Below are 23,261 nucleotides of genomic sequence, written 5' to 3'. Positions count from 1 at the left end.
ACGTAATTGGAAGGGAGAAAGATCATAACAAATTGCTCTATTCTAAGAGCCACATACAGACATAAGAAATCTGACAACATTGAAAATGCAACAGCGAGGGGAGAAAGGTTCACTTTTCTTCAGTCAAGCTCATTGGCATTACTCTATTTCACTGAGCCAAATAAAGACATAAGAAACAGAAATTACCTTCAGGCTGACTACTTTCACCAGCTTCGGTACCTTCCTCTGGCTGACCAGGAGCAGAAGATTTTGGAACCTCTAAAGAGATCGGTTTCGCTGCCTCCGAAGTCTTATCAACGAACTCAGTGTGCCCTGTTCTTTTCGTATGCAAATCGCTTTCCTATCAAATGCGATAACAAAAACAACTATGAAACACTCCAAATTCTACCGAAACAAGATCCAGATCAAAAGGAGAACACAAAGAAACCAAATTTATGAGGAAACCAACAAGATCTTACAGTTTTTGATCGACAAGGCTTGCGACAAGTAGTACAGACGAGATTGAGGACGGCTTCCGTAGATTCAGAGAAATTCGAGTGAGAAGTAAGCTCTGCGTGTTCTTGAGCTTCTTCTACAGACTTGAGAAGGGCCCCACAGTCCCCGCATTTGAGAGAGAGACCCGCCATTGAAGAACCACGGATATGGATTCGATTCTCAATTAGAATCCAACAAAAACCCTAATCCCCTTTCGGCTTAATTCTCTCTCTCTCCCTCTCTTTCTCGCTTTCGAAGATTCTGATTCGATTATTTATAGTTTTCGTTGCCTCTCTGTCTAGAAAAAGAGGAATTTTGCTTTGCTTTTCTCTTTCCAGACTCCAGAGACAAGGAAGAGGGTTGACGAACAAATTTTACGGCAGTGCCCGTCATCGCAAGCGTCGAAATGTAATCACATCCCGGTTCAAAGAGATATTTTGGTGGTCCCATGCGGTATGCGGTCCCTGCGCCTAGACACATGGAACGTAAAATCACCAATATGTCCTCAAGAATTTATAGGATGCGGTGGTTATTTTGCTCAGCCCTATGTTTCAGAAAATTCATGTTGCCCGATTTGTAGGAAATTTTTGGTAGTTAATCAATAACAAGCAGCTTAACATTTAAAGATTGAAATCGAAACGTTGAATCTACAAATTTAGCAAAAGATTTAGGGTAGCTTACGAGGTTCATAGAAAGATTTAGGTCTTTTAATCTACAACATAAGCTATTTACCTGTTTATGAGGCTCATAGAAAGATTTAGGGTCTGCAAGAAGGATGTCCATATGGTCTTTATTAACCTAGAAAAAACTTATAACAAAGTATAAAGAGTTAATCTAATATGTATTAGAGAAGCGAAGTATTTTGAATAAGTATGTGCCCATAATTAAAGACATGTATGATGGTGTCGTGACTAGTGTGAGAACCATGGGAGGTCAAGGTAGTGAATTTCCAATTGTAATTGGGTTACATCAAGAATCAACTTTAAGTTTTTATTTATTTGCGTTTATCATCGATGATTTAACTAGGGACATCCAATATAAAATTACTTAGTATATTCCTTTTGTTGATGATATTGTTTGTGGTTGAGACAAAAGCAACAATTAATACTAAGTTAGAGTTATAGAGATCGACCTTGGAATCAAGAAATTTTAAGATAAAGAAATGGAAACGGAGTATATGGTGTGTAACTTTAGTTACACTACTTCTACCCAAAAAAAATTTTAGTTACACTACAATAGATAACGAAATGGTGACAATTGATGAGAGAGAGAGAAAGTGATACCATAAAATGATTGTTTTAGATGTCTGAGCTTAATCATAAATAAAGAAGGTGATATAGATGATGATGTTTCACAGAGAATTAAATAAAATAGATGAAGTGAAGAGGTGTGTCCAAAGTGTTGTGTGATTGATGTTTTCCTTTAAAGCTTAAAGGAAATTTTATAAAATAGTCATTTAAACGACTATAATATATGATGAGGATTGTTGGGTTGTTAAAAAGCATCATATAGATAAATTAAGTGTAATAAAGATGAGGATGTTGGAATGGATGTATGACAAGACTACGACTAAGGCTCGATTTGATATAATTTTGATTTCAATTTAAGATTGATTTCATGAAATAGTCAACAATTAGATTTTTGGTCAAGAAATTGAAAATATTTTGGTTGAATCAATTTAAAATATTTTAAAAATAAGAAATCTATTTGATAGTTTAATTTATGAAAATAAATACAATGAGGTGCGTGAAGAGATACACCCTTTATCCATCTCGTTCCTCTTCTCCAAAAAAAACTACCGAACTGAATCGTACTGCTGTGGCCAGTCAACACTTGAACCAGCCACGCCCTGCCACCCTGAATTGGCATCTCCGATTACCTTGCACGAACCCCCTTGAATCACCCTTACACCATGACACTGCCATTGTCGTCGCCGTTGCCGAACATTGTTTGTAAACAAAACCCCGCATCACTCCCTGTCATTCCCGAAACCCCTCCCGCGACCTGCTGTCTCCACCAAACCCCTGTTGTTCTCCCTTCTCCATTTCTTCTACGACATCCCAGCCACTAGCCCCCTTCTCCAGTGACCACAGCCCCACCACGACCCAGCACCCTTGCGCATCACCCTCTGCTCCACTCCTCTGTTTTTTTTTTTTTTTGTTTTTTTTAAATCAAGAAAAAAGATGTGAATGGCTTAAGCTGATAAGTTGACCTTAAACAGACCTCAGTTGTGAAATAAAATCCGTGTAGCCAACACCTTTTAATTGAGTTGAATGGAATACATTTTAATTATCTCCTTAATTGGCACAACGTAACAAATGTGCGTGCTAATAAAATGCATAGCTGCAACCACTCCATGCTACCTCAATATTCTGAGTGCATCAAAGTTCAGATTCTTTAGTCTATTATTTGATGTTGTAACAAGCCACAGGCATTTCCAAGAACAGGCTTCCAAGCTTCAATTCCGTTCCGTTTATTTACAGGAGGTGGTTCTAATCCATATCAAGACATCTCCAGTGTTGCAGGAGGCTTGGCTGCTTGCAGCGGCGCATCTCCTACACCAATCTGTCGAACGACTTCTTTGATATTTGGGTTACCGTAATCATCGTCGATGTATGGTAGTGCGTCTACCATTTCTTCCTCCGAATCTACCGACCAGCTTGGCCTTGAGGCATCTAGCGGCGCTTCCTGCATTAGTATGTCACCCTTGTTCACCATTTATTGCTTTCTTTGCTCGCCACTTGCAGTCGCAGTCTCGCAGAGCAACCTTCCCGAAACCCCTTTTCTGCGTCTTCTTTCGTTGCAATGTTGAGTTTAGGACTGTTTTTAAGCGAAATTACATGGGTACTCATGTTTGGAGCTGTTGTAAAACACGTGCTTTTTAAAGTCTTGCGACGAAATAGATTAGAGGCAATTTCGAGTCCGTTTGATAATTTTACTTGATAAGTTTTTTGTGGCTGTTTTTTTGAATATAAATCAAAATTTATGTTCCCTGTAAGACTTTTGAGGTTGAAAATTGAAAAAGTGTACTCGATTAAAAACTTCAATATTTGTTCACTATGCTCTTTTGTAAAATTGAAAAAGTGTGCCGAACATATTCTTTTGTTAATTTTAAAAAAAAAAAAAAAAAAAAAAAAGGTTTTACTTGTTTTCAAGAACAGGTTTACCAAACGGGTCAAAAACGGTTTCTCAGCACAGAAAATGAAAAAACTGTTTTATTGTTTCTCAGCACATAACCAGAACAGAAATACCCGTAAGGTTATCAAGCAGGCACTTCAATTTCAAAATTGAAACGACGCTTCACCTATTTCACAATTTCACATTAACTTGATTTCAATTTCCCATAAATAGGGTAAAAAAATTATACCAAACACCTAAATTTCAATTTATAACCCAAAGAAATCAAAATAGAAATCATACCAAACCAGTCCTAAGAAGGATCAAATAAGGAATGATCATATTAGAGCTGATTTGGGAGTTGCCCAGATGCATGGTAAGTTTTGAGAAAATCATTTAAGGTGACATGACGATGTTCAACGGAGGTCTTGGAATGCACCAATCGGAGGAATGACTTGATTCAAATTGAATGAACTAAAAAGGCTAGGGGCAAGCCTAAAACAACTCTAGAAGAAATAGTGATGAAAGATATGCATGGTTTAGGCCTTGTTTCAAGGATGACCTTGAAAAGATCTAATTGGAGGGCAATGATCCACATAGTCGATCCACTTTAGTTAGAATAAGGCTGATTTTTTGTTGTTGTTGAATCTTTACGCACATCAAGCTAACATGGAAATGAAATAGATTTTTTGTGCTTTTAATTATCAGCTGTATTCTTTTTTAGATACTTTTGAATGGCTCATTCACAACAAATTGGTGTCATCCTACATTTCTCTTTTTTTTTTTCGGTAATAATCCTGCATTTCTTTTTCTTTTTTTTTTTTGGGTAAACGGAAAGATTCACACAAAGCTCTTGAAGCCACCGAATGGAATTTGACCAATCTATCACGCACCCAAGAGACAGGAAATGGTTAATGTGATAGTTTTGACCATTAGATATGTAGGAAATGGTCTTGATTGGTCATGTGTTAAATTTCAGCATCATATTCAATCATGTACCCTCTTATTATGTCCATGTATTCTTTCTATAGTACCATATATCATAATTTTATATAAGCAAAACTTGACAAGTGAGAGTGACCATAGGGTTTACCTACCCAAAATATTTTAACACCATTGACCTACCACCATGGTTCTTAGCTTTGGTCAAAACTGAGACAACTTGGTTTCGACCTTGTCTAAGACAAAACCAAGGGTCAAAATTGGCTTGCACCAAGTTTCAATCTTGTTTTGATAGGTCTTGCAAGTTTCGACAAAGAGCTAGGAGTATCACAAGTTTCGACACTATTAAGGAGGTTTTTGCCAAAAACTTGCAATTAATTTTTGCTAAGGGGGATTTTGTAGTTAGTTTCTTCTAATCATTCACCCTTTTTACAATTTGGATTTGCGTGATTAGAGTTTGAAGGTAATGATTTTTTCCCCAAATATAAATCTTTTGGAAGAATTAGTATATGGCTATAGTTTTAGGCACAAAATATGTTATGGGATACATATGTACTGCATTCGAAGGAGTGTCACCGACATCTTTACTGGTACACAGCTAATTTGACACACATAAGTGCACACATCTATATTACCATGCCAATCCATGTTGGGAAAATATACAATATAACAATCTTAGAACAAACTGCCTAAATTTGTCCATAGTTGTGAATTAAAACTAAATCCAAAAAATACCATGACCTTAGTCTGGATCTTTGCTTAAAGGCCAGGTTGGGTTGAGATTTGTCACCAATTATACGCATTCATAACTAGTTTATTGTTGTTAGAAATGCAAAACTAGTTACTAGTCTAAAGTTATGATAGTTAATTTGATTGTCTAATCAGATAAAATGTTGTTTTAAAAGAGAAATTTTGATACTATCACCAAAGCTAGTTAAAGAGTTGATGCTAATCATTTGAATAAACAAAAGGCCAAATGTTCTAGCCCAGACACATGGGGTGGGCGAAATGACCACCCTGCCCCCCCTAAATGCGGCACAAAGAACATCAGCTCATGTACAAAATAACTTCCAAAATACACTACGAGAAATTTCTTAAAACATGGAGCCTACAAACTCATTCACCATAACTTCTTCTAACAACTTCTTGGATGACTTCATCAGTTCAGGACTCAATCTGAACATAAGAACACAAAACTCCATCTGATTAAGAGCACCATCACCATCCAAGTCTCCTTCTCTCAACATGCTTAGCAGCTCATCATCTCTCAAATCTTGCAATCCCAAAAGAGAAGAGCTTCTCTTTAAGCTCTCAAATGTGATCAGACCCTTGTCCTTATCCATCAACAACTGAAACCCATTACAAAGCTCTCCAATCAATCCTTCTCCTCCCAACTTATCAGCCATTGTTGGAAGGAAATCTTCAAATCTGACTACATTACTAGCCATGATCACAAATCAATACTCAAAACTGCTCTGTAAATGGTGAGTTGCCTTGCCTAGCTAGTGCTGAAAGAGATGAAGAAAGGGGCGATCTTAAATAAGAAGAAAAAGTCAGTGGAAGGAAGTAAGTTTCCCATGAAACCAACCAAGAAACAGATAATAAAAGCTGGCTGAGGTGTGTTTACTTAATGGAGAGGCTTTCTTATACACTCTTTCCGTGAAGCTTAATGACATATTCTTTCTTTTGTAGGGAACTTGAAAGTTCCGAACTTGGAAATTTAGTGAAGCTTTCCTAATGTCTTGTGACCAATAAATTTAATGGGGGAAGTTTTCATACACGGACGTGTAAGCATGTACGATCGTGTCCCCTCTCTCAAAGAGTTGGAAAAGTCTTAAATCCCCCACCCATTAATTAATGCCTTGAAACTCCCACCTTCTCGCATACACGGCTGCATGCCGTGTGTGAAAACTTTCCCCAAATTTAAGTATGAGAATAATTAAAGAAATCTTCTTGTGTGCTCCTTTAAAGACCTGCATGGGCTTGGCCATCAACATTTGAATCATATAATTAATTAGAACCTAAAACACGTCTATTGGCAATCAATAATTTATAATCCCCCATGATCATCATGTGATTTGGGCTAAAATCATGTCGGTGCCAAGGGAAACGTTTACATAAAGTAGGATTTGGTGGGGGGCATAGTCAAAACTAGGGGAACTTAATTTAAGAGTTTAGTACTATTAAAATCATTGGTCCCTAATTGCATTTTCCCCGTTTACCAAAAAAATAGGGGGGGCAAGAGTATGCGGAGGCCAATGAGAACATGCGTGGAAGCATCGTGGGGGCGGAGTGGTCATTTTGCCCCCCCAACTGTCTGGGTGTGGGTGGTACACTCCCCAGAGGAAACTTTTCTACAAAAAAAAATTACAATTTTCCCGAGGTTGGAGCTTGGTGGGCATTTTAAGGGCAGAGTGGCAGAGTAGTAGAAAGTGTTCCCCTTGGACACTTTGCTCACCCTTGTTTTGGTGGTTCTTCCTTTTGTTCACTGAGCTCTTGTCTCATGGAATCAAAACAATCATAATGACATAAGGGTGTTAACTGATCCGATTTCGGTTAAATGGCATGTAACAATTAGGTTCAATGTGTTAGAGGTAAAATCAATCTGTTTATTAAATGGTTCCACGTAATGAAATCAAAATCGAATCATTTATTAAACAGTTATACAGTTCTTAAAAAGTTTCATAGAAAATGATGCACCTAAAAAACCTACTCTCATAGAAAAAGACATAAACAAATAGTTAATATAAATAGGAAAATGCCCTGTGGGGGGGGGGGCATAGGACACACCCAGACAATGGGGGGCGAAATGACCGCCCCAACCCCCAAGATGCAAGCGCACGTGCAGCCCCTGCAGTCCCCCAATATAAATATACTCTTTTTTTGGAGGAGGTATTTTGAATGATTACTTTTAAAATGAGCATAAATAATTTCATCAATATGCAAAAGGGACCATGAGAAGGTCAAAGATTCGAGAAGGTATTATTTATTTAATTCATAATTTAATCAATTTAAATTGTCTAATTTTTTAAACAAAAACTGAATCATTTATTAAATGGTTTCGCAGTTTCAATGTAAATGGCCTCTAGACTAGTTGTCTAATACTTCTTGTGGTAGTCAAGGAAAATTGATTAAAAATGTGGAATGATAGAAAAAACAAGACAAAAAGTCCTCAACCAAACAAATTAATAACAAATTAACAACAATGAGGAGGTGCCCATCAAAATTTCTCATTATTGAAAAAGAAATCTCATTGAAGACTAATTGGTAGAAACATCAATAAGACTTTAGTTCCAAGAAACCCTCTTTTAGTTTCTTATCTCCTTTAGGACGCTAACTATTTCAACTTCTTTGATGCCTTTATCATCAATATGGTATGAACTTGCTATGCTGGTATAGTATAGACTTGGGTTCAATGAAAAAAAAAATATATATATATATATATATTCTAAATACTTTTTCATCTAAATGATGTAAACCAATAGTCAATCAAAGAACTAAGAAAAAGAAGAACAGGGATGAGTTCTTCAAAGCTCAAGGGGGAAAGTTCTTCTAGGCTTCAAACACACCATGGTACAAATCAATTCATTAACTGAGTAAAACATCAATAACACTTACATATTTAATGTAAAGAAACCCTAGATCTTAAACCTCTACCCCTATTGATCCTATGACTGAGATTTATTACAAAACAAAGAAATAACGATATTAGAAAACAATAATACTACTAAAATTAGGGATATAAATGGATATTCGTAAATCCGTATTCGATCAGCGTTCGTATCCGTGTAGGAGAATTCAAATCCGTTCGAAATTAATCGAATACGAATATGATAATCCCCCTATCCGATCGATTATTATCCGATTCGTTTAGCAGTCTGCCGGTAATAAAATATCTGAAATATAACTCTGTGTTTGTCTATCCTTTTAAGTTACCTTATTGGATTTTGTTATCTTATTTTTATAAATTTATAAGTTAAGATAATGTGATTCTTTTTCTAGATTTGCTATTAGTTTATATATATTGTTTTATGCAATGTGATACATGAAATTACATATCTATTAACAAATCAAAAGTAAAAAACATAAGAGAATAAAAGACTAAGAAGAGTAGAAGAAATGGTAGTTACTGAACTCTCAAGTCTCAACCATAACCCTCATCATAAAAGCAGTAAATATGTAAACGGATAGTCAAAAAATCGTATTTGATCCGTATTCATATCCATTTAGGAGAACCTGTATTCAAAAAATACAATCCGAAAATTTTCCAAATTCGTCCGAAAATCGATAGAATATTATCCGAATCCGTCCGAATATAATCGGATACGAATATGATAATGCCACTATCCGATCGAATTCGATCCGTTTACATCCCTAACTAAAATGAAAGGAGGTAGACGGAGATTTTAATTTGGGAAAGGAAACAGTAAAATCGGGTAAAGAAGGCATTGGTTATGAATTCGGGCAGGTCAACTGAATTGGTTAGGTGGCCGACTAGATCAAGAAAATTCATCTTAGGGCCTTCTCGGGGGTCTGGCTGTCACCCGGTCGACCATACTTTGTCTGGATCTTTTCGGGGAACTTCGTCCAACTAACACACTTTTAAGAAGCCACACTCGTTTCCAAACAAGATCGATCAATATTAAGTACTTACCCATATCAGGGAGGCCACAACAGGCGGCTCAAGAGTTTCTCCATAGTGAAAACGTGCAATTACAGTTGAGTATCCTTCTTCAAAGTAAAGATTGGGGTGGGCAAGCGCAGGGCAAGGAGTTGCGGGGAGATGAGAGGGAGAATTGCAGGGAAGGGGAAGAGTCGCAGAGCGCAGAGTGGTGTGGGAGAAAGGGAGACGAGAAGATGAGAAGATTTTTTTCCCTTTCAATTTTGTTTTTGGGACATAAACAATTTATTTTTTTTCTTATTATTTGTGTTACAGATGCCCGATTCATTACACAATAAATGAAAAATGAACCAAACTTACCAAACATGATTTTGTTCTAATATTACATTAAAGGGCAAAAAACATAGAAATACTCCAAAAGAACGCTTCCAAACAAACCCTTAAATGGCAATTCTTTTCCCATTTCCCTTATCACCACTTGTATTTAATCAAGGGATTTTCTTATTGATACCTTTCAAGTGTCAAATAATTTCTAAACTTACTTTTTCTACTCTTTTAGTATGATAAACAAATTTTTTTCTAATGAGGGTAATAGTGTCATTGAACATATTTACTCAAAAAATATACATAACAATTAACAATGGTGTTATTAATACTAATGAAATGATATCACTTCAAATTATTTTTGAAAACCATTTAAAAATACTATTTCAAATAACTTTTAGGAATAATACAAGGAACAATTAAAAGAAATTATCAAATTCTAAATACACTGTAAAGGTGTATTATTCACACTCCCTTTAATCGAAGTCTCTAATGGCAACTCCCTTTCCATTTTTCCCCCATCACAATTTAACTCTCGTCTTGAATAGTCAACCATCTAAAAAAAATTCAATCTAACTAATATTTGGAATTTTCCTACTTAAATAACTATAGGGAATACGCTGGGAAAGCCGCCAGGGTGCCCAACATGCATCATCCTCTCTCTTCCTTTGGAAAAGACCCCCTTGCCCTCCTCTATCCAGTCTTGTGATTGGTGTATGTTGCTAGCTTACCGAAAACTGACGGCATACCCAACCCTCTCCCATATCTATAATTCAACTTGTGGAAAGTCAAGCCCCTGATCCCTAAAACTCCATAAAAGAAGCCATTTCATTACTCAATTGAGTTCAATCAAACAGAAGATCATAGATACAATCCGTTGCTTTACTTACCGTGCTGATCATATCAGGCTCAACTAATCGAACTGATGAAGATGCCATGGCCCCAATCTGCCACTTCCCTCCTTGGCAATGATAACTATCCAATATGGCAAAAAAAAATATGACAGAAATTTAAAATTCAAAGAGAGGGGGGGGGGGGGAGAGTGCTTCACTGGTAGTACATAATGATCGAACAGTAAAACCAAAATTTTGACAAGGGGATTCAAAAAGGGGGTTGGAGCCACATCTTGCATTACAAAGGATTAAGAACTTGATACAGAGAGATGCCGATAATTCCTGAAACTAAATATCTTCCTTTGGGCCCAACCTATTGATCTTCTATTGGTTTTACACTACTGACTCATCCTGTTGAAGCCATTTTTAGTAATACAACTAAATGATTAATCCAAGAGGTTACATGACAGGGCTCACACCAACTAAAACACGAGCCTGCGATTGTTCACTGTTGCATGGAGAGATGGCTCATATCCAGAGTGAACAGAAATGAACCCAACACTCAGCCTCCAATTTCAGGCTCTGGAATCCAAGGCCAAAAGTATCTTTTTCCTGGGACCCTGAGACCACAGCAAACCAGAGAAAGTGTTTCTGTCATAAAAAGAGGAGTTCTGGAAGTGAAAATGCAAAAGATGCAAATCTTTACATGGTAACGTCATTCTCGGTTTATTCTAACAAGGAAATGTGTCATCCAAAATTTTAATGCAAGGATAATTAAATAAAAGTTGGTCTACCATTTGACAAAAAGGTACTGGACAAGATCTTGCTAATTTTGATAATTATATCAGTATGCCAGGAAAACTGAAACACACTCATGGCAGCAGCTGAGAGTTTTACGGAGCTTACCATTGGAACTCCCAAAGCCTTAAGATCCTCATCTGTCATGTGCATCAGAGCAGTCATGTCAATCTGCCAGAAGCAATACGAGACATCAACTTTTTTTAAGAAAATTCTGGACACAAGGATCAATACAGATGAAGGTAAATGAAAATTGCTTACTTCTTCTGCCTGAAAAATAAGTTGATACTTTTCAAGACCAAGAGATTGCAGCAAACCCCCCACTGATTTTCCATCCTACACAGTTAGATTCATGATTTAGAAAAACTCTAAACTAAAGGTGTAGTATTCCTCAAAGCAAAATTTATACATACAAAATGTATTTGGAAAAAGAAAGAACAGTAAATAACTGCCTAAATTAAAACTTAAAAAAAGACAGTTATGAGATACACTTTTTGGTCATTTAATTTGTAATAGAACATTTGGCACAGTGATTCTATCTGTTAATGATTCAAAATACTCAATATCCCACACCAAAAAGTTATTACCCTGTCAATTCACAACTTGTGTTGCACACTCACAAACCATGCCTACTTAAATGTCACATGGTTGTGTTTCACCCATTCTCTAGAAGCATTACAAAATACCATGTTTTGATTATTTTTTAAATGCCATGGAAGGTATTCACCTCCCGAAAGAACTTAAAAAGGAAGATGAGGCAAAAGGTTCTCTAGGTGTGCAGTCCAGATAGATTCTCTACCCAGTGAAACCTAAAGAACTTGTCCCCATTAAGGCAAACAGTATAGAGATAAAAAATAAAAAAAAAAAAAGCTTGTTTCTACTCAGTTCCTCTTATTTTAAATAACAATGCTTGTCAGTTACATTAAAGTGGACAGAAGTATGAAAAAATGATCAAGTACGTAGCTTGCAGATAAAGTCAGATCATCAAATAGATGTACCCTTCTCCCCTAAAAGGAAAAAACAAGTCACTAAGACAACCTCAAAGGGACCAACCATCAATGTACAAGAATAATAAGAAGAAAAAAAATTAGAAAGAGCTACTAATAAATCAAATACTGAAGCCTCCACGATTATCTCACAGTAATTCGCCCATCCAAACTGTACATAATCCAAAATGCAACAGAACTTCAACATTAACAGATGTAGGCATGTAGCCATGCAAGGGTGTCAACCACTTGGTTTCCGACAGGCCTTAATCGGTCCTGCACATCTGAGGCACAAGACCGAAACCGGCCGTTAATGTAATCGATCATCAATGCTAAGACCAAACCAGTTCATAATCAGTTGGTCAGTTATCAGTCTTTGAGATCGGTTTTGGCTAATCAGTCCTTAAGTGGTCAGGTAAGCTATTTTTTTCTCATTTTGGCAATGCTAATCGGCCTTAATCGGGCAGGTCGATTAGTCGACCTACACGGTCGGACTATCAGATTGAATGGGTTGGCCCGAAAACGACCACTTAATCCAAAAATTACATGTCCCAAAACCAAACCAGGCCATTTAATGAACAGTCTCGATTGGGCCTGTAGGTGCAGGCCTGAAAATGACACCCCTAATCAGATGGCTATCCCCCATATGATCTGCAGTCCAATTTTTATGGTTTCTTTAACTTTTTTCAGCAGTCCAATAAATATATTGAAGAATAAATTATCCTGATCACATGATGAAGCTGATTTTCTTCATAGATACTTTTGAGCTGTGATGCACCAAATGCAAGTGGAAAATTACTAGTGCATCAAAATGCTCTACAGGTCCTGTAACACAGAACCAAGATTTTTGCCTATCTATAATCATGTCATAAGAGATGAAGTTTACTTGTAAAAAGCAGAGTTGTTAATCCCCACTGCTAGATGGTTAAAAAACATGGTAGTACACTTCTGATTTAAGAGGTCTTTATATACACCATTCTACCTCAGGAGTTCCTACCTGAGAAAAAATCCCTCTAAGATGAAATCCAAATTTTTTATGAGCTTGATTATACACTAAGTTGTTTCTTTTCACCATTATAAGGAAGAAATTCACATAAAAATTGAAACATGATTTTGACACTTTTAGCAGAGTTTTTGCTCTCAAATTCTGTTGTATAACTTGATCAGCAAAATTTGAGCACCTCTACACGAAGCTTTCCGGGACACATATCAAAGCAAACAATTTTTAATAAAAAACACTCATCAAATAATCAAAATCACTACCATAATCAGCACCATTGTTGACAAGTATTGCTTGATGTTTCCTTGGCAGAGACACCTGATGTAAAATAAAACCACGATTTTTTGAGTGGCTATATTACCTTGTATTATATTAGGAAATTCTTGGGTACTGTGGAGTAGAATGGTGTGGGGTATAGAGAATAGGAACCCAGCGTCAGATCAGTCCCAACAAGAGATTGCCTAGGTTAAAAATCGACTGATAGTGTATTCACCACCATCTATAGTCTGGACCATCAGAGAAAACAAGTCCAATAAAGCTGCAAAACAGACTACGAACCAGAGTTACAAATCATCATATCAGGCTGGTTAGACCCAGGCAATCATTCATGTGGGATCTGTGAATGGGATTATGGGAGGTACTAATCCTCTGAACATGAAACATATGCAGATTATGGGTTCCCGAAACTCTTAAATTTCTTAACAAATGCAAGTAATATGAATTTCTTATTCCAATTTCCAAAACCTCATGCACTGAATCATAATATATAATCATACCATGAAATATGATGATGCATCACATCTAATGTCTCATAGCACAGAAACCAAAAGGATGGAAACTGGTGAAGAATAAACTGGATTTATTTGAAAATTGTTTTTAATTCCTCATAGTTTTTTTTCTTTTACCAATTAATAATGAATAATGTTGATCTATCAAAAAAATATCATAACCAATTCTTTTAGAAGTTTTGAGAAAATCCACTTATGACCCGTATCCAGGACTAGACATATATTAAGAGAACAGAACAGAAGAGATGACTGTGGAAAAGAACATAAGAAAAAAAATTGGATCTATACTACCTTTTGTTGGGTCTTTTTCCTCGAAGAAGTTGAATTGGAAACAATTTTGGTTTCTGGTACTGGAGCTTCAACTGGAACACTTTTTCTAGCAGGTTTAGCAACCTCTGATGCTGATTTTGATTTTGGGGGATCAGCTTTTGTTGGTTGTGAGTGCATTGTGCCAGATAGCTTTTCACGTAGATCTCGGACACCACCTGCAAGACTACCCTTTCCACTTTGATATACTTGCAGTGAGTTCTTCTTTTGGAGTTTTAACCGAAGATCCCTGGCATCAACTTTGTGATCTTCACATTCCATCAGTTCACAGTCAAAAATATAATGGAAGTGCCAAATAACAAGAAAAATTGAAATAGAAAGTTTGGTCAAAAGTAATGGGATCACAAATATTCATACTTGCAACACGAGCTTCTTCATCATCCTCAAAGAGATCATGTTCCCACTTGTCGGCATTTGGCCTCTGCCTGCATAATATAATGTATGAAAACCAAGAAAAATAAAAAGGGGGCCACAATGTATTCATGTACCTGTTCTTTAAAGTCAGTAAACCAAGCATACATTAGGATTCTCGACTAAAAGATGCATATGGAGATTATGCAACAGGTTCACGAAACCAGAGTAACATAGAAATTATGTGAAAATAAACATCATACATTCACCAAGATACTTTATAAGAAACCTTGAATGTGGGGACCCGGGAAATCCAGTTTTACAGGGCTGATCTGAAAGGGAAAGTTGTGGGAGGTCCATAAAGAAAATAAATAAGGTTTTGAGAACAAAATCAGGGTCTAGGACTCATTAAGAAAGATTTAAGTAACAACAGAGAGCAAAATTGGAGAACACAGTTTAGGCTCAGAGTTCCTCAAGTACAGATTAAAAGATAAAGAAAATATAGAAAATAGTTGAAAAATTAAGAGAGAGAAGAAGAAAAAAAATTGGAAAATCAACAAAACTACAGAATTGCCACCTTTGACTTGAAATGGGTAAAACAAATTTATTTACTGTCAGGTACTCCTATTTTAGGACTACATTACATATGTTATAAATTTCAAATGCCATCCCCATCTTCTGTCAGGGTAAGATAGGATGAGAGCATGAGAAAGACAAACAAACCCACCCCCCCCCCAAACAAAAAAAAAAAGTATTCTGGCCTTCTCTATACTGTTAAGTCACTAATTTTATCAAGGTGATGGGGAAAATTGCATTCACCAAAAACCAGACTGATGCAGTTACCCTCTCTTCATCTCTGTATTGATGGTACCAATGGAACTGGTTGAGTTCACAAGAGTTCCCTCTATATAGACCAATTCGACCTAGTACTCCAGGGGTTAGATAGCCTCCCTAGGGCGACTCAGACCCTAGGTCCCTGGCCAATTTAATTCTCCCTATAGTGAGATTGGAAACCAGAAACCAATCTGGTCTTCCCCATTCCACCATAGCCGATTGCAGGATTTATCTTTCGAAATATCACCTGCTGGGCCATCTCTGGTTGGGGAATCCATAGAGTCGGAGATTGAGAATTTGTTCTTAGAATTTCAAGAGGTTTGAGTCCTTACAGGAAAGGCCCGATCGAATGCACATGGAGTCTCTTCTGCTGGCTGTTTCTGTCGAAGGTTGAAGATGACCTACTTTAACTAATTGCCTTTAAGGTTACCTTCTCACTATTTACTCAAAAGACCCTACCCCCATATGTTTTTCTATTCTGCGCCTCTTAAATTAGTTTCCAACATTACCCCCATCCTTCAGAGTTAATTCTGGATTGGTCCCAAATTTCTCTTCTTACTCTTAAGGCCCTACCTTGCTTCGAAATTACGGATTTGCCACTGAACTCTTAACTTGAGTTATTTATGATATTTGTGTGCACATAGCGATCCAATTTAAGATTTTGGAACCCGGGTTCACATCAATTGTTATTAGAGCCAAAATTCCCGGAATCTAACCATGACAGGACCCTTTCATCACAAACCTTAAGCTGCACAAATTGTACAAGGAACTTGTTCAGAGTGAGCAGCAAACTGAAGTGAACATTGAAACCAGATTGCAGGAGCATTCGCAGCCATTACAGCTCAACTATAAGATGGATTTACATTTGGAAAGCCTATAAATCAAGTACTCAACAAGAGAGACCAAGCATAACCATCTACACCAGTTCCTTAGTTGGGTACTTAATAGATTGCGGACGCTTCTCCGAGACAGCAACCCAGACCAATTTTTCCCTACGATGTCACACGGCAATTCTAAGACAGCGATTATGAAATCAAGGGTCAGGTTCCCAAGTTCGACAACGAGAAAGGACTCGAGCATTTCCTTTATTGACTGACCAAAGTCGACAGGACTTTCGCCTACAAATCCTTCCTAGAAGATAAGGAAGTGCAAGCTCATCCTCACCAAGTTTACTGGTTATGCTTGCCCATGTTGGGATGATGTGCTACAGCCAAGATTCATTAGACAACTTGGACCAGTCACTGATTGGGAGGTTATGAAGCAGATATCGAACGATAAATTCGTTCCTCCCAATTACGAGAATGTACGCTTCCACAAGCTGGTCAACTTCCATCAGGGCAGTAGAGATGTGGATACTTACACCATAGAGTTTCACAAGCTATCCTACAGATACAAGATTCAGGAGACCAGCAGCAGGTTTTGGGATATATCAATGGGTTGAACACAGAATTCCAGTTAGAGTTTGCTAATGGGGATTTCCGGTCAGTACACGTGGAAGCTGCATAACACAAGACCACTGAAAAAACAAGTACATCAACTTGAAGAAATTATCAAGCGTTGTTCAGCTTACAAGCCTACACTCAAAACTGAAGATAGAAGATTTGAACCCCATAAAGTTGAAAAAAAGAAACCAAATGTCTCCAAGGGAACGAGTGGCTGAAAAGCATTGTGTGTCATTATTGTGGCGAGAAATGCCACTTCCACAACAAGTGTCCCAACAAGCTCCGTCCACTATGGTTGAAAAGTCATTGGAAACTATGAACAAGGATGATGTGAATATTCCTGAACTCCATATCCAGATGATGACCCCGATGGTGGTACTAATGAGGAGGTTAAAGCTAACTCTGCTAGTCTCATCTCCTTAGCCAATAGACTAGTAGAGAAGGCTCCCCTCTTCTGACACAAAAGGGTAATCTACGGTATGGTGAGGATTCTAGGGTATTCTACGGTATGGGTGAGGATTCTACAGCAGTTCATATGGTTGTCAACATGGGAACAGAAGCTAACCTCATCTTCACAGTTTTTGTTCGAGCACTTAACCTCCCGCAAAAGCAGCTTTACAAGAAGATTTATGTGCAAGGTTTTGGGCCTAATGCTAGAGAAGAGGCTAGCGTCGTCGTCCGAGTTGAACTACCGTTTAGGCCACTTTACTACCAGGTGCTTGCCTACTCAGCCTCTTAGTGCATTGTGATGTTCTCTTAGGACAACCTTGGCTACAAAAGGCAGGTATTCTTTATGATGGTGCACAGAACACCATCAAGATGAAACAAGCATAGTACTATATCTCACGATATATCGGTATCTCGGGCCTACCGAGATATCCGAAATTTCGCCGAAATATTGCATTTTTTCTGCAATATTTCGGGAGTCCATCTCGGTGGGTATTTGGCCATATCTAGGCCTGATACTTCATGGACACCCTTATTTAAGCTAAATAAACACATTTAAACCTTCATAATGCCAAAAAAATGAACTCAAAGTGGTGTTTTGGGTTTGCACCCTTGATTGACTGTATACGGTCGGACCCTGTTGTATAAAATAGTTAAATACATATTGTTTAAGTACTAAAAGACATAATAAGAAATTTAAACAAAATAATGAAACAAAACTAAAGTCAAATGTAGCCTTTAGTTTAAACTTTAAAGTTTAAACTCATAAAGTCTTAAGTGCATAAGTCATAACTCCTAAACTTCATAATAGTCAATAGTTCAATACTCAATACACAGTATTTCTACGAAATTTACCGAAATATACTGCTCAATACATAGTATTTCTACGAAATATTCCAAAATATACCGAAATTTCGCCAAAATTTGAACTTTTTTCATTTCGGAAGCCCATCTCGTCTCGATAGTGTCGAAATTACCAAAATTTCAGCGATATATCGCGAAATTTTGTACCATGGAAACAAGGAAGGCGAACGTTTCTGATGTTGCCTCACACATTGCATGATATGCCTCGACAGCAACAGTTCTCTACTACTGCTATTGACACGCCAGTCTATCCTCCCCACTCATGGTGTTGCGGCCCAACTATCCTCCCTGAGGTACATGCCACCTTAGCGTTGAGATAACTACAAGGGTATCTTGGGTTCGCGACCTGACTTGACAGATTCGAGTTCTTTTAAGGGCCGGAGAGCTGATACAGTAATGTAAGGGTAGATTATAGGTAACCTAACCCCAAGAATACCCACAATACAATATAACCAAGCAGCAGTCAAACCCTAGCCGCAGGTAAGTTTAGATCTATAACAGAATCTCAATATCCAGCCCTGTGATGGACCTGAAATTTAGGTCGAGTGAGGTCTAGACAGGGTGTGCCAACCCTCCAAATTGGAACTAATTCTGTTGGTCCGATTAAGAGATGAAAGCTGGTTACAAAATTAGAAAGTTGAATAGAAATTAGAAGGTAGAGCTGTGTCTAGCAAACCAGCAGCATTGATGGCTCCAAACTGGGATCAAAGGTAGGCCTCAATGACTGGATTCAGCCCCTCCAAAACTCAACTGATTCTGATCAGTTGTTGCAGATGTATTGAAGTCTGAAGTAGCAGCAGGTCTGGGCAGGATATCAGAACCACCGGTGTGCAGCAGTCTTCTTAGAGCCTCTGTGCAACAGCAACTAGTCTTTGATGGCGATTAAGAGTGGTTTCTGGTCTTCTACTGTAAGACTAGACCAGAATAGGTCTAATCCCAGGCAGGATCAAAAAGAAAATCTCCAAAGAACAAGAAAGAGAGCAATGGAAACACAAAATCATATGAGGGAACCAAGAGAACAATGGAAACTCAAATGAAGGAACAATTTCCTTGGTTGAAGTAACAAATAAAAAAATTAAAAAAAAAAACCACAAAGTTGTAACCTGTTGAAGCAACAATGATCTTGATGTAATAATCTTCAAGAAACCAATGTGACAATCAGTTGAAAGAAATCCCAGCAGCTTGTAGCACTCTTGAACTCGATTTGAACAAAATTAGGGTTTGGAATCAAAAACCGATGGAAGGGGAGGGAAGGGAATGGCTATCTCAGCCTGGGCATCTCACCCATCCTATCTCAGGATTTCACAGAGGCTAAAGCCAATATTTCATTAATCAAATTTGTGTACAATGCTGGCCTCCCTTACAAACTTATATAGAAGACTCAAAAATAGACTTAGACACTAAAAAGGAAAAGCTTAACCCTATCATTAATAAGGTAACCTAAATTGACTAAGAAACTAAAATAATAAAGAACGACTCAAAATATGACTCTAACTAAACTAATGAAGCAAATCCCGTTTTCCTACTATCTACCCCTATTTTAGGCTCATTAAATTGGTCAGTTACAAAATAAACCCATGGGATCAAAGTCCCAATCATAGTTATCAAAGCGGTAACGCGACCATGGTATTTTAGAGGGTTAAAATTCAAGGCGACACCGCCATGGCAGCAAGGCGCCCGCCATGGCGCCCAAGGCATCCAAGGCGACCAAGGAGCCTGGACGCCATGGCGACACCTTGATAACTATGGTCCCAATACATATATGACCCAACCCAAAGATTATTTCCACTAAAATAAGCCCTAAGTGACTTATCTACATCAGGTGCCCCCTAGTAAGAGGATCACATGCATCTTATCTGAATTCTGAAGTGCTGGAACTTTGTGTTCCTCTAGGAACACTAAAATCTGTTGCAGGGCAAGATCTAATAACTCCTAAGCTGATGAGCTCACTGAGAGTGGTGTTATAACTTATGAGGGAGCCCACTTAAGGAGGACCATATCTGTTGTGCAGCTTTTCTCCCTTTTACCTTACAGTGTTTGGAATTTTGCTTCCGTCACTCTTTTAAGGATTATATAGATTCTCCTTCATCTTCTTCTCTGCAGTGTTTCAATCAATAAAGCCATTTTTATATTACAATAGGGGATAGGGGAAGAAAGAAAAATAACTACCTCAACCCCCCCCCCAAACCCAAAAAAAAAAAGGATATCATCCATTTGCATTTCTATTGAAATAAAAAATTGCATTCTTCACTAGCAATGCACCAAAAATGCTTACTACTTTCTCTCTATATTTTCCAACCGCCCTTTCATTGTATTATCTACATCAAATAGACTCTATATCACAATTGTCTCTTCAGTCTTCACAGATTCCTAAACAAGAGAGAAGCAACAAAGAAACTCCAGCACAACCCTATCCGTACCAGAACCAGAGACTAAGCTCTGCCTTAGTGCCATCTAATCCCCACCCATCATATGAAACAATGTGCCCATGATAAACAAGAGTTGCATCTCAACATTAACAAAAAAAAAACAAGAAAACAGAAGGAAGAAAAAAAGAAAACTTTGGAAGGAAAAATACTCCACATTAAATTCAAACACACAATCACACCTTAAGTAAACTACCCCAGTATTATAACCCACGCACCCTTCCCCCCAATACCAAAAAAAAAAAGGGGAAAACTAGTTGCTAACGAGTTCGAACTTGAAGGGAATTTTTTTCCCTTTTTAGAGAATAAAACAGACCTCTTGTTGTTGGTCTGCCTACTTTCACCAAAATCTTCTACAGTGTTCCCGTTGAGCCGCTCCTTCACAGACCTCCCGGTCCCAGCGGCCACCCGATCCGCGTACATGGTAAAAGAAGAAGTAAATTGTCGAAACCGTCACTCTGCAACAACCCTAACCCCTCGCCCACGGCCCACCTCCTTGGAGAAGTACAGAAAACCTAGCCCTAACTAGGAGGCTTTGATTCCAGAAGAGAAAGCGAGGCACTCGAGCAGTCAAATTTCTGCAACTGAGAATTTTCGACACCGATGCGAACTTCTACGTCATTCCGACAAAAGATCGGATTTTTCTGGGATATCAGTTCGGGTGGAAAGAGAGAGAGAGGAGGAGTTAAGGTCCTTTGGGAAGCGAAAAACCGCCAATTCCTACCGTCCCACAAGCAGTAGAAGAAATCGGAAAAGCATGGTTTAGAATAGGTATAGCCGATCCGTAATTGTATCGGCCGTAGTGATACCTGGCCGATCCTAGTAAGGTTTGCAGATCGGACCGGGTATCGGTAATTCGGTATCGGGTACAGATACGAATAAGCTTAACCGAGGCTTATAGCCCGCAAAACTTGCAACTTTTTAGGTGCTGATTGGTAACACTCTCAAAATGTGATTTTAGTGAGGTACCTCTCAAACCTCACGGGTGAAAGTATAATTAAATCATATCTCAGGGGAGGTACATGTAATTTACCCTTTTTATATTCAAGGGAGCAGTTTGATATCGTCTATTAATGGATTGAATAGTAATTTCAAGTTCTTTGGATCTTTGGTCTCATTGTTGTGCAAGAGACATCATCTTTGTTAAACCATGAATTGGGTCTTTAGGGCACACTTGTTTCGTTTCTATTTTCTTGTACTCTTCAGGCTTATGGCTTATAACTGGGAAGTCACTATTAAGTCTTTGCATGTGGGAAAGAATATTTACTTGATTGCTAATTTTATAAGCTCGGTTTGGTATTTTATACTTCCTTTCCCCCTCAAGATCTAGAGCTACATCATGATTGTTTATTACGCTCTCCATAACTATATTAGGGATAAGCAAATAACATATATCGAGTTTGAAAGATTAAGCGTTTATCATGTTTATGACAAGGTGCAAGAGTTAGAGTCTATTGCAGCAGAGGCAGCCCACGACATAGTTGCAAAATCAAGTAATCTCCATGATAGTTCAAGTGAGATGCATGACATAAGGAAATGGATAATAAATCAGATGGTAGTCCATTACAAGATGCAACAACTTCCATAATTGAACAACATTATTGATTTATTGACTTAATTTATGTATGCAATTTGTCATGAACAATTGCAATATCAGTTTAAATTTTTTTTAATTCTTTTGTTTTTTTTTGTTTTTTTTTTAATTCATAAATATACTTATTCAATGTGGTCATGGGCGTATAATATTGCGGACTTCCTGAACAAAAAACAATTCAAATTAGCAATTTTACACATGTCCAGTAGGGACAAAACACTCATGTTCATTTACGTGGGTCGATATTTATGAAGAGAAGATGAATCAAACGGCTTATTTGCAATTTAGTGTCAATGAAACAATAGTCACTGGACAAGTGCACCGTGAAGTTCTAGTTGATCGACAACTGTTAGACCACTACTATGGCCGAACAATCTTTCATGGGTATATATAGTCTTTTCTTATAACATGTTTCGCTATATTTATGACATGCTTGAGATGATTGTATTTAATGTAGATCTGAATTTTGAAAATGATGTCATAGTAAGCAGTGATTTTGAAAGAGTTTGGTTTATGGTTGTTGCGTCAAGAAATCGTCGAGCGGTCCTGCGAGTGCCGTCACCTGCAAGTGGACCAAAGGGGTCAATCAGAGAGAACCGGTGTGGTCCGCCTAGGGCTCTCCGATGCCAAAGTTAGATCTCCCGACGCAAATAGATGAATAGTGATTATTCGATATGAGTTTAGATGTCCCCATGGGGTTGTGTACCTTGCCTTTTATAGTAGCATATGGCGGTGTGGAGAGTCCCCGTTTGATTGACGATTGTGCCGTTGAGTGGATAGAGGCCCTGGGTAGCGGGGCTCTATCCTGATTGGCCATCTCCCGCGGGAGGGAGTGTCCTGGTGGCATCAGGATCCTTGTGGATAGATATCCGCGTGTGGTGATAACGTCCTTGGTGCTTGAATCCGGTCCTGGATGACGTGACCTCTAAGGGTCTAGAGTCCTGGTAGTGACATGAGTCTTAGCGATACGATCGGGGTCGTAGATGGGTGGCCCCACCTCGGTGCCCATGATGTCTGCGCTGGGTGAGGCCGCGCCCCAGTGAGGAGGCCGCGCTGGGTGAGGCCGCACGGTGAGGCTGTGAGGAGGCCGCTG

The 23,261-nt window shown here is 38.1% G+C and overlaps 3 protein-coding genes across 4 annotated transcripts in view; all 3 read right to left on the bottom strand.

Annotated features, from left to right (window-relative positions):
- Positions 1 to 811, bottom strand: part of LOC122667642 (vicilin-like seed storage protein At2g18540) — a 34,128-nt gene extending 33,317 nt beyond the window's left edge. Inside the window, exons 1-2 of the mRNA XM_043864011.1 lie at positions 459 to 811; positions 187 to 340 (exon numbers count right to left, since the gene is read on the bottom strand). Coding sequence (XP_043719946.1) covers positions 187 to 340; positions 459 to 626 — 322 coding nt within the window. The 5' untranslated portion in view covers positions 627 to 811. The remainder of the gene's footprint in view (positions 1 to 186; positions 341 to 458) is intronic.
- Positions 812 to 5,606: 4,795 nt separating this feature from the next.
- LOC122669620 (calcium-binding protein PBP1-like) lies at positions 5,607 to 5,989 on the bottom strand. Its single transcript, XM_043866418.1, has one exon. The coding sequence runs from the start codon at positions 5,979 to 5,981 to the stop codon at positions 5,628 to 5,630; it is 354 nt and encodes a 117-aa protein (XP_043722353.1). The 5' UTR covers positions 5,982 to 5,989; the 3' UTR covers positions 5,607 to 5,627.
- Positions 5,990 to 10,299: 4,310 nt separating this feature from the next.
- LOC122670085 (ankyrin repeat and SAM domain-containing protein 6-like) lies at positions 10,300 to 21,307 on the bottom strand. Of its 2 annotated transcripts, XR_006334125.1 has the most exons (7): positions 20,891 to 21,307; positions 14,568 to 14,635; positions 14,175 to 14,458; positions 11,371 to 11,445; positions 11,218 to 11,280; positions 10,807 to 10,931; positions 10,300 to 10,453 (listed from the first exon to the last, which is right to left on the bottom strand). XR_006334125.1 is itself a non-coding variant. In XM_043867048.1 (6 exons), exons 1-6 carry the CDS (start codon positions 20,995 to 20,997, stop codon positions 10,887 to 10,889), a joined length of 642 nt encoding a protein of 213 aa, XP_043722983.1. In that variant the 5' UTR covers positions 20,998 to 21,307; the 3' UTR covers positions 10,620 to 10,886. The 2 variants fall into 2 exon arrangements, 1 of the variants encoding a protein (XP_043722983.1); XM_043867048.1 differs by lacking the exon at positions 10,300 to 10,453 and having other exon boundaries at positions 10,620 to 10,931.
- Positions 21,308 to 23,261: the final 1,954 nt, after the last annotated feature.

This window comes from Telopea speciosissima, chromosome 7 (genome assembly GCF_018873765.1).
Source record: "Telopea speciosissima isolate NSW1024214 ecotype Mountain lineage chromosome 7, Tspe_v1, whole genome shotgun sequence".
Lineage (NCBI taxonomy): Eukaryota > Viridiplantae > Streptophyta > Magnoliopsida > Proteales > Proteaceae > Telopea > Telopea speciosissima.
Note: the sequence above shows the minus strand (reverse complement) of the source record. Positions and strands in the feature narration are given on the sequence as shown.

Coding starts and splice junctions, on each gene's coding strand:
- LOC122669620 (XM_043866418.1), bottom strand. CDS start 5,981: ATGGCTAGTAATGTAGTCAGATTTGAAGATTTCCTTCCAACAATGGCT.
- LOC122670085 (XM_043867048.1), bottom strand. CDS start 20,997: ATGTACGCGGATCGGGTGGCCGCTGGGACCGGGAGGTCTGTGAAGGAG. Junction 14,636..20,890: donor AGGCAGACCAACAACAAGAG/GTCTGTTTTATT, acceptor TATATTATGCAG/GCAGAGGCCAAATGCCGACA. Junction 14,459..14,567: donor TGAAGAAGCTCGTGTTGCAA/GTATGAATATTT, acceptor TGGAATGTGAAG/ATCACAAAGTTGATGCCAGG.